The 11782-nt window shown below is 41.6% G+C and overlaps 1 protein-coding gene across 3 annotated transcripts in view; it reads left to right on the top strand.

Moving 5' to 3' along the window:
* FECH (ferrochelatase) overlaps positions 1 to 7974 on the top strand; it is a 35957-nt gene extending 27983 nt beyond the window's left edge. For 2 of the 3 annotated variants that reach the window (XM_004268042.4, XM_033424908.2), the window contains 4 exons: positions 970 to 1077; positions 1488 to 1652; positions 6057 to 6116; positions 6560 to 7974. In XM_004268042.4, coding sequence (XP_004268090.1) covers positions 970 to 1077; positions 1488 to 1652; positions 6057 to 6116; positions 6560 to 6694 — 468 coding nt within the window. In that variant the 3' untranslated portion in view covers positions 6695 to 7974. Of the gene's footprint in view, positions 1 to 969; positions 1078 to 1487; positions 1653 to 4785; positions 5362 to 6056; positions 6117 to 6559 lie in introns of those variants that run through there. The other variant, XM_033424907.2, reaches the window with a different exon arrangement.
* The last annotated feature ends 3808 nt before the right edge of the window (positions 7975 to 11782 follow it).

An 11782-nucleotide genomic window follows, 5' to 3' on the forward strand; every position in this document is an offset into this window, starting at 1 on the left:
AAAGCATTGCCACGGTCCGCTGTTGTGGGAAGAGTGGGGAAAAGGGATTAGAAGACACAGGCCATGCTCTTGAGGAGCCTGGAGTCTGAGCCCGCGTGCCGCTTCTTTCTCTTATTCCACTAGTGTTTACTCTGTGTCCACCTGGTCCCCATAGACTCAGTAGTTCTGTACACTGTCCGTACAGCACTCTTTCTTTTCTTTTTTGTTTTTTTTTTTTGCGGTACGCGGGCCTCTCACTGTTGTGGCCTCTCCCGTTGCACAGCACAGGCTCCGGACGCGCAGGCCCAGCGGCCATGGCTCACGGGCCCAGCCGCTCCATGGCATGTGGGATCCTCCCGGACCGGGGCACGAACCCGTGTCCCCTGCATCGGCAGGCGGACTCTCAACCACTGCGCCACCAGGGAAGCCCCGTACAGCACTCTTTCAATTTCATTTCTAAAATCAGGGAGTTCCCTGGTGGCCTAGTGGTTAGGATTCCAGGCTTTCACTGTCGTGGCCCGTGTTCAATCCCTGGTTGGGGAACTGAGATCCCACAAGGTGTGCAGCGCAGCCAAAAATAAAAATAAAATAAAATGAAATAAAATCAGCCCCTCAGGTGACTACCAAGAGTGAAGGCCCATCCCTTGTTGCCTCTTCCTTCCCAGCTTTTCTGCCTCATTTTCCCTATTTCAGATGGGGGATTGAAGAAACCCATCCTCCATCGTCATACGTTGTCAGTCTCCCATGAATAACATGGACACAGAATTTGACATGTTCCTAAGGACCTTAGAGATGATTGAGTACAGTGTTCTCCTTTGGCTGATGAAATCGATCCAAGGAAGTTGGGCGTTGAGCTCAGATGGCATGGGCGTTAGCGCAGAAGACAAGGGGCGGCCTCAGGTCCAGGGCTCACGCCAACTCACCGCATAGTCCAGGGCTCTCAGAACCCTTCGCGGTGTTGGTGACTGAACACCCGTGTCTCTGTTGCAGGTGGTCAACAGAGGGGACCCCTATCCTCAGGAGGTGGGCGCCACTGTCCAGAGAGTCATGGATAAGCTGGGTTACTCCAATCCCTACAGACTGGTTTGGCAGTCCAAGGTAGGTGGCTTCCACACATCTGCAGGCAGTCAGCTCTCTTGAGGATGTGTATTTTAGGACATAGTTATAAAATGATTAGATTTGGCCCTTTCACGTAGGCAGAATGTTCTGTAACCTGACTGCTCCCATGAGCAGAAAGAACTCTGCAAGCAAATAAGGAGGGAAAATCAAGTGACTACTGGAATTCCTCGATTCCATTGAAACAATAGATTATTTTTAATTGTAATCATAGGAATTGTTATATTTTGCCAATTTCGAGAAGGATTCAAGCTTAATATAGAAATACCAGAACCCATTAGAGAAGGTGTAAAACGTGGCCTTCACTCTTACAGGGGGGTGTGTGTATGTCCAGGGCAGTGGGCTGTGGTGAGACGTGGGTCCCGGTGTGCATTCATCCTCCTTTCTCACAGGTTGGCCCGATGCCCTGGCTGGGTCCTCTGACAAACGAGGCCATTAGAGGGCTTTGTGAGAGGGGGAGGAAGAATATCCTTTTGGTTCCGATAGCATTTACCAGCGATCACATTGAAACGCTGTATGAACTGGACATCGAATACTCTCAAGTTCTAGCCAGTGAGGTAAGTGTGGTTATCAATCCCATTGTGATTTGTTTTAAAAGGAAACTCTCTCTGCAGTGATCTAATTGTGTCATTCAAAACTATTGTTCAGTATATATGTTTGCAGGTACTGTGGCCTCATTGTTCTGAATAATACTTCATCTGAGTACTGATCCGAACACATCAACTTAATTGCATGTTTGCAGTGGGAAAGCACTCTTGTGCCTTTGTAAAACTAGGCAGCCCAGGGATCACTGCAGGCGATATCATTTTGTTTAGTTTGAGTTACTGTACCCCTTGAAAGTAATAAAAACTACATTTCCTTAAGAAAAAAATAATTGTACTTCTCACCAGTTTGGAGGAAAAGAACTTTCTTGTTCTATAATTCCTCTTCTTCACCTAAGAGTACCCTTTACTTGGGCTGTTACACTGCTTCTGGTTGGGTTTCGAGGCACATAGGAGTCATCGCCATTTAAGAGAAGGGCGTGGAATGAACACTGGCACAGTATGTGTAACTTCCTTGACCTCTGTATGCACTCACTTAATCAGCTCTTTGCTACTATGTTGTGATCAGTCTGATTATTGAAATAACAAATACCATTCTGAGTTGTCTTGTAATGTAAGATGGATGTGACTGTCATTCACATGGAGAAAAGCTATTGTTGACCCATCTCGGGGCTTCTGAGGGCCGGCCAGAAACCCGAGTCCACTTCTTAGCATCGTTTCTATGGGAATCGTGGAACCCTTGGGACCCAAGGAGCCCTTCCCTCTCATCTTCCACCAGACCTCTTGGCCCTGTCACCCCACGTGTGATGGATGGGGCCCCGGCCTCGAAGGACACTTCACCCTCTCTGGGACCAGGGGGCAGGTGCAAGGAAGGGTGGAGAGTGGACTGGGGGAGAGCTTCAGCAGCACCCGACCCCACAGGTCTTTGTACGGATGTACTGGTCATCAATCACACATTGATGAAGGTAGAGGGTGCCTAAGTTACTTGTCAGTAGTTCTGATAAGGAATTTATGGGGAAGTTGTAGTTGGCTAACATGAGGTTGTAGGGTTGTCTATGGACTTCATTTGCCGATGCCTTCTAGGGACTTCCCCAGCAGTCCAGTGGTTAAGACCCTGCACTTCCACTGCAGATACAGGCGATCTCTGGTTGGGGAACTAAGATCCCACATGCCATATGGCACAGCCAAAACAAAACAAAAAAATGATGCCTTCTATATCCCAGCAATGACCTTGGCTAATGGCGACCTCGCTAGAAAACTGAAGTGCAATGGTAGTTCATACCAGTGTATTTGGAAAACAAATTTTTGTTTGTATTGCATGATAATTCACTCATTCATATAACCAAACTGAGGTCATCCCTTCGTAATCAAATGGATTATTAGTGACTAACATATTAGCCTATACAGAGAATAAAGAAAACCATCTACTACAGTTAATTTCCTTATTTTGCAGGGAGAATACACTACATTTAAAACTGTTAACTTTCTCTAAAAAGTAGTTTGAAATTTTTGCCCAAAATAGAAATTATTGCTTTTTGATAATAAAAATAATAAAGAACTCATTTCAGAGAAGTGTGACATAGAGAGTAGAACTCACTCAGACTCTTACCCCTGAGAGATATGTTAATATTTTGTTAAAAATAAGTCCCTTTTCCCTCTAAATGTGCGTGTATCTTAATGAAAGTGGTATTCTTCTACACATTTAGTAAAAATGGTATTTTATTCACACTGTTTTTGTAACTTTTTTTCCTCTTAAAAATGTATTATGTATACATTAAAAATGTATTAGTATACTTTTTCTTTTTTTTTTTTTTACATCTTTATTGGAGTATAATCGCCTTACAATGGTGTGTTAGTTTCTGCTTTATAACAAAGTGAATCAGTTATACATATACATATGTTCCCATATCTCTTCCCTCTTGCGTCTCCCTCCCTCCCACCCTCCCTATCCCACCCCTCTAGGTGGTCACAAAGCACCGAGCTGATCTCCCTGTGCTATGCAGCTGCTTCCCACTAGCTATCTACCTTACATTTGGTAGTGTATATATGTCCATGCCACTCTCTCACTTTGTCACAGCTTACCCTTCCCCCTCCCCATATCCTCAAGTCCATTCTCTAGTAGGTCTGTGTCTTTATTCCTGTCTTACTCCTAGGTTCTTCATGACATTTTTTTTCCCTTAAATTCCATATATGTGTGTTAGCATACGGTATTTGTCTTTCTCTTTCTGACTGACTTCACTCTGTATGACAGACTCTAGGTCCATCCACCTCATGACAAATAGCTCAATTTCGTTTCTTTTTATGGCTGAGTAATATTCCATTGTATATATGTGCCACATCTTCTTTATCCATTCATCCGATGATGGATACTTAGGTTGTTTCCATCTCCTGGCTATTGTAAACAGAGCTGCAATGAACATTTTGGTACATGACTCTTTTTGAATTATGGTTTTCTCAGGGTATATGCCCAGTAGTGGGATTGCTGGGTCGTATGGTAGTTCTATTTGTAGTTTTTTAAGGAACCTCCATACTGTTCTCCATAGTGGCTGTACCAATTCACATTCCCACCAGCAGTGCAAGAGGGTTCCCTTTTCTCCACACCCTCTCCAGCATTTATTGTTTCTAGATTTTTTGATGGTGGCCATTCTGACTGGTGTGAGATGATATCTCATTGTAGTTTTGATTTGCATTTCTCTAATGATTAGTGATGTTGAGCATTCTTTCATGTATTTGTTGGCAGTCTGTATATCTTCTTTGGAGAAATGTCTGTTTAGGTCTTCTGTCCATTTTTGGATTGGGTTGTTTGTTTTTTTGTTATTGAGCTGCATGAGCTGCTTGTAAATTTTGGAGATTAATCCTTTGTCAGTTGCTTCATTTGCAAATATTATCTCCCATTCTGAGGGTTGTCTTTTTGTCTTGTTTATGGTTTCCTTTGCTGTGCAAAAGCTTTGAAGTTTCATTAGGTCCCATTTGTTTATTTTTGTTTTTATTTCCATTTCTCTAGGAGGTATACATTTAAGATGTTTCTAACTTTTTGCTTTCATAAACTGCTCTGTAATAAACATCATTTTTCCAATTATTTTCTTAGAAATAATTCCTAGCAGTGGAATGTAAATGTTGATACATATTTTATCGGATTGTCCTACAGAAATACATCCTTTAAGTCTCCCATGAACAGTGTTTGAGAACACTTGGGACTCCCCTGGTGGTCCAGTGGTTAAGACTCCTCACTGCCACTGCAGGGGGCGCGGGTTCGATCCCTGCTCGGGGAACTAAGATCCTGCATGCCGTGCAGTGTGGCCAGAAAGAAAAAAACAGTGTTTGAGAACACTGACCAACTGGTTATCCTGCTGTTACTTCTACATGAAGTTTTGGAATATGATCAATGTCTTTTTAAATTGAGAACTATGTGTTTGCTGAATCTCACCATTTTCCCCTTCCCAGTCTTCTAACTTAAAAGATAAAGCAACAAAAAGGCCATCAGCATTTCAGAAAGGGAAAGAGAAGATCCTAGCTACCTGAGTAAATAAGAATTAGATACTTCTCAGTTATTTGGGGGATAATTAGCTGGAATCAACGGGATATTTTTGGAGAGGGGAGCAGGGATGGCTGTAAACAATCCTTAGGTTTTTAATTTAGATTTTTCTATGTAAGAATATATTTAAAAACCCAACTCTGCGTATTGGATCCAATCTAGTTTCAATATACATTAAATTAATTTACCTCTTTTCAATATACATTAAATTAATTTACCACTTGGAATCAAAACGTATAAAAATTTAAGTCATTAAAGCAACATTCTGCTTAGGTAGAGTCTGTAAAAGTATGCATTAGAAAGGTAGACTAAAAAAAGAATGGTAGGGCTTCCCTGGTGGCACAGTGGTTGAGAGTCTGCCTGCCGATGCAGGGGACACGGGTTCGTGCCCTGGTCCAGGAAGATCCCACATGCCACGGAGTGGCTGGGCCTGTGAGCCATGGCTGCTGAGCCTGCGCGTCCGGAGCCTGTGCTCTGCAACGGCAGAGGCCACAACAGTGAGAGGCCTGCGTACCGCAAAAAAAAAAAAAAAAAAAAAAGAATGGTAAGCAGATTTAAATTACTTGAGTATTCTATCAGATACAAACCTCAAAAATGGTTTGGAAACAAAGCACCCATGGGAAGGTAATGGGATGAGGGAAGGAATAGAAATTGAAGAGCAATTTTATGATAAAGGGGTGAAAATCAGCATCTATGTCTGGTCCCGGGACTGTTTTTCATTTCTGGGTAGTCTGGGAACACTTTGGTACTAAGACTTCGAGTTGTGTTTGTGTATGTGTGTTTATTTATTTATTTTATTTTTTGTAGCAGTTTCTTTAAAAAAAAAAATAAAAGGAAAATAAAACGTGTATGTGTTTTTCCTCCCTTTTCTCATTTGATTTCAGTGTGGGGTTGAAAACATCAGAAGAGCTGAGTCTCTTAATGGAAATCCACTGTTCTCGAAGGTATCTCTAGTGTTACAACCATTTTAGTAGAACATGTCGGAGAGCAGTCCTCTGAGAAACTCTTACAGAATATTGGTTTTCTCACATATTAGAACATTTTGAGTTCCAATTAATTACAAAAATAAAATCGAATCCCTTATGCTCTCGCTCTTTTCTCCTTTGGAGAGCCCCCGTTTTCTTATTTCTACCCACCTATCGCTATGTCTAATTAAAAATCTGCCTTTCAGAGACAAGGTTCAGCAGGTGGGGTGAGAGGATATCCTTCTCTAAAACATGTATTTGAAACTTTTCTCTAAGCTGAGAATTCTTAAGCAAGGAAGACATCATAGAATTGGGTTCAAAGGGTTCATAGGTTTTGAATGGGGAGATGGGCGAGGGGAGGTGTGGGAAGCTGCGGCCGCTCTGCTGCTGATGGGTCTCTCCTGCTTGTTGTCTGTCTCCAGGCCCTGGCCGACTTGGTGCACTCACACATCCAGTCCAACGAGCGCTGCTCCACGCAGCTGACCCTGAGCTGCCCGCTGTGCGTGAATCCCGTCTGCAGGGAGACCAAGTCCTTCTTCAGCAGCCAGCAGCTGTGACCCCGCCAGAGCGCCGCGGGGATTTGGCCGGTGCCCAGCCTCCAGACACCTCTGAGGTGGAGGAGGATGTATTTAGCATTAGGGAGGGAGTCACACTGATGTGGGCGTAGCCTTTGGCCACTAATTGTGTACCTTCTTGAGGAATGGACTCTGAAATCCTTATTGAGGGGTATTTTTATAGACCAATACAGTAAGCATTTATAGTTCCCCTCTCTGGGTTAAGTTACTAGTTTGGAATGTCCACTAGGCTATTTTAAAAATTTATCTTATGAGATGCACACGTATTTTCAATACCGATTTTGGTTTTATTGCGCCCCAAAACCCCTGCAGGGGTACGGAGAGTGCCCTCTGTGGGGCTGTCAGAGTGAGTGAGGTCTGTTTACAATCTCATACTTGTTTTTTAAAGTGAACATAGTTGAGTAAATGAAATATAATTTGAAAAAAGAAAGGGTACCTGATCTTTCCGTCAGCCCCTGGGTTACAGGATGCTGGTCCGGTGATGTGGTTCCTACAGTGGTCCTTGTATGTGAACCTCACTTTCCTCACCATGAAACCGAATCAAGTGTAGGTTCCAAAAGTGCCTTGAGATTCCCCAGGCACACAGGGCTGATAAACGTGTAGCAATCCCGCATTTGTCATCCCCACCTTGGTGGGAATCGTTGGTGCCACAGGAGAGGGGGGCTGGAAATGCTAATGAAGGGCTTCATGTCCAGAGCTCCTCTCAGGACCTTGTGGACATTTCCATTGAGCATCTTCTTCATCTTGGTTGAATGTCCCGTTTCCGCATATTTGTTTGAAGATTTATTTTATAAAGTCAAGGACGTTTGGTAACCTCAAATTCTTAATTTACAATTTTTATTATAAAAATTATATAACCGTGCTATAGGAAATTTAAAAAATAGAGAAAAGGAAAATAACCACTCTAATGCAACAAATCTGATTCATATTGTTGTATTTCATGTTAGTCTTTTCCTGTGGATATCTTAGATGCCATTGTAACCTTGAATTTGTGAGTGAAAAGTTGTCCTAAAATGTAGAAATAATGTAGGATCAGAGTCAGATCTTCTATACCTGGATTTATATGGATTTTAAAAATCTCTGATGGATCCATAGTGAATTTGTAGGAATTACTTTCTCTTTCCTTTAAGCCTTACAACTTTGTTCTTTGAAAGTGCCTTTCTTTTTTTTTTATTTAAGCCAGTGAAAGTATTAGTGGAGTCATAGATCTTCTATATTCAGTATTTACTATACTAATAAATATGACATCATTAAGGTTTTAACCAGTCTGATTCATTCTCTCTGTTAAATCAAAAGTAATCCAAATTCATTACTAATCAAAATTATTAAATAAGAGGAATTTACTTTGTAGTACAAGAAAAGTGACATGCCATCCACGTTAGTTAATAGTTTTCCCACACTGATAACCGCTCTGAAATTTGAGTAGCATCTACACTTTTTTTTTTCCAAATTGGCTTTCCTTTTAGTAGATTGTGTTTCCAGAAGAGGGTACAAGGCATAGACAGTTGTTTAGAATTTTCCTCTTCTGTTTCCACGCACTTTGGGGGGACTAGGTTCAAGGTAGGCTTTGAGTGACCTTGGCGGGATGGCGTAAGGAGCAACTCGTGTGTTAGCCAGAGGGCAGAGTTTAAAGCTGGCGGCCATAAGAAAGAACTAACATTTGTGTGTGTACACATGCGCTGGTGTGTAAGCCTAGAGCCCTTGACTGCACCCTTGGTACTGCATCTCTAAGCTCTCAACCCAGCCTATAAAACCCCTTCTGTCGGATCCTGAAAATGGCCCAGGAACGTGCTTCCCAACATTGGGTGGAAATGGGAAATTCATTGAGATGTTGCAAGCTGGAAAAAGAAAATTCTGAGTTGACCCCAAAACTAGTGTCCTAAATTAAGGTCGTTCAGTTTCTCCGTCTTAATATGGAAATCCTCAGAGAAAGAGAAAAGCTAATCTTTTCTTTCCTTATTTCTAAAAATTATAAAATTAAAAACATTTCATCAAGGTTGTACCCCAGACTTTGTAAATATCATTCCTAGGAGTGTTGTTCTAATTGCCTAGTAATTGAGATTCCATTGTAAAAAAAACCCCTTCAGTAACTTCTCCCAGTCCAGATGGCCTTCTGTGACATTCAGCTTTCTTTTTATAGAAGCTAGCATCATAAGGTTTCAGGGAATGTACATCAAATGAATTAAGCCTGAATATCGGATGGCTCAGGAAACCTGAATTCTGCTTAAATCATTGCCAGTTGAACTATCTAATCATGTCATAATTATATTGAAGTTTTATGTGCTTGCTTTCTAACATTCCTGGTTAATTCAAACAGTGGCACCTGAAAACTTGATCTTTTTTTTTTTTTTGCTAGATTTCTTCCAGCTGGACAGTTGTGTGGTATGACTATTATCTAACCTTTGCCTTAAAAGGCATGCTTCTTTTCTTAATACACTTATTTTGGAAAGTATAAAGTGTGCCAAGCCATAAGGCACCGAGGTGAGTGGTGGGTACCGGTGGGCAGCCCAGAGAAAGAAGCTGATGCTGCCAGTATTCGCTGAATAGCACCAACATGACAAGCAACAGCCGTGGGCGCCCTTTAGTGGAACCACGGCTCCCAGCGTGAGATGAGTCTTAGGAGGGCTCTGGGGAGTGGGTGACGTCCAGAGAACACATTCACAATCTAGGCTCCCAGGATAGGAAGAAGTGCTTCTGCTTTTGCTGTGGGAATCTTATTAAGCCTTTCAACAGGGAAGAGGAAGTGGAAAACAAATGCACCCGTGATAATCAGTTTCTTACAATACATTCTGATAGTGTCCGCTTAATCGTTTTTAGCAGAAATCATTAGCTTCCATTTTTAGCATTAACAGCTCCTGGCTAAATTAGTCTACGGTAAGCCATTAGGAGGGATGTTGGAATTAAAAACATCTTTGGAAAAAAGCCTGGTTTGAACCTGTGTTATAAGCCCTTGGGCAGGAGTCGCCGGGTCCTGTTTCTGGTTGTTTGACAGCTGTCACTCTGATGTTCCAGGTGCTCTCTCAGCAGCCTGCTCCTGAAATGAAATTGCACAGGCCGGCTTTTTTCCTTCCACTCTCCCCAAGGGGTTGAAGCTTTACTTTCCTGACATATTAAGAAGTAATAGATTTTACCCTGAGAATTCATGAGGTATTTTTACCTTTTCCTTATTTAAAAAAAAAATTATATACATGAGATGGGATTAACTGCACAGGCATACAAGCAGGGGCTTGCTGGCCAATTGTTAAAATTTCAGGTTGTTACACATAACAATTATTAAAAGTGTTATATCTTACAGTTTAATTATATTTTAAAAAGTAACAAATACTCAAAAATCATTTCCCTATTATTTTACTATATTTTATCATCTTTATTCTAGAGGTTATTTATGTTTATGATACCTATATGATGAAAATACTATATAATGATGATGAGCTACTGTACGTCTCCAGCTTTGTTCAGTGACCGTGTTGGTAGCTTGAAATTGGCTACAGTAGGGCTATTTACGTGTTTGGAAATCAGCAAATACTACAACTTAGGGCTTCCTTGATTGTTTTGTTGATTACCTAGACTTAAAGTGGTGGAAAAAATGTTCATACGTATTAAAAGTTGTCATGTCTCTAGCCATTACATCGTGAATAGCACAAAAATTTGAGGAAATATCCTCCCATTATGTGAAAACTAATAGCCGATTTATCCAAGTGAAGTTTTGATATACAAAGTTGTTTTACATTTGCATTACTCATTAATGTAAATGAAAACACCAGCATTCATGTCAGAACTATATAGGGCGGCTACAGATGCGAGAGCTTGATAAAAGTCAACACAAGCATTCTTTGAGAATTAATTGATTATATGGAATTTACAGTAAAGAGAATTATGTATTTTATTATTACTTGTAAATTGTGCATCCTATATCTTTTATACTGGTGAAAGTTAAAATAAACATACACACATGTATGTATAGATTGTTTTTTCAGAGAGCTGGTTGGTGACCATTTACCAAAACACTACTGCCTCAAACGGAACTTTTCTGGGATGATGGACGTGGTCTATGTGGATCGCATGCTTGCGTTGTTCCCAGATTCATTATATATAGAGAGGTAGCTCGCTCTGTAGATCGCTGTCTCTTTAGAGTGGAAGCTACCCCATGGTTACTAGACATTTTAATCTTTTTAGTAAGATGCCAGTTGTGTCCAACAAAATCCCACGGGCCTGTTGTACTAACAGGGGCCCTGAGAGGCGAAGGTTTGCTTATATCTGATAAACATCCTTATAGACAGAATCTTTGGACATATTCTCAGTCAGTTCCACAGGAAATATCCCTTAGAAGTGGGTTTTCTGGATCAAAGGATATTTATGCAGATTTTAAAAAGAGGATTAAATGAGATCACATGCCTAATGTATTTAGTAAGGTGCAGTGTTTGGGTGGTGTGTGTGTGTGTGTGTGTGTGTGTGTGTGTGTGTGTGTGTTAAAAGCCCAATAAATGGTAGCTATTATTGACTTGTGTTACTCACTCGGTTAGCAAACGATGGCTGTCTTGTTCTCAGTGTGACTTTATTCTAGGAGGTGGAATTTTACTGTGTTGTTTTTTCATGAAGATGTGATGGCAGAACGAATGTTATCCGCAAAGTTCAGAGCACTCACAGAGCCTCTAGGAATCAGGGATCAATTCTCTAGTCCTGCCTTTTATGTTCCTTGTTGCATTTACTTTGGGTCACTTGCCCTGAGAAGGTCACAGGTAGAGAGAGAAGAGACAGACCCTAAAGCTGTCGATCCTTCTTCATCAGTAACTTTGCAAAGAGTTTGAATGTCGGGAGAAAGTTGAGTTTCAGGTTTAAACAACTTGGGGGATGATGTGTGGATTTCACTTACCCTTTACGGGTCTGCAGGTACCTGAGAGTTGCCTGTGTGTGTCCCGCCTGCCAGCCTGTCGCCGTGTGGCTCTCAGAGGGCAGAGCCGTCCATCAAAGCCGGGCCGGCCTCCAACTCAGGTAACCACTGCACTTGCACAATTCTCCCTTTAAGAAACGTCCGCGGGGAATGTGTTCCTTCCTGTTTCTGCGCTTCTG

The sequence above is a fragment of the Orcinus orca genome, chromosome 15, assembly GCF_937001465.1.
Source record: "Orcinus orca chromosome 15, mOrcOrc1.1, whole genome shotgun sequence".
NCBI lineage: Eukaryota > Metazoa > Chordata > Mammalia > Artiodactyla > Delphinidae > Orcinus > Orcinus orca.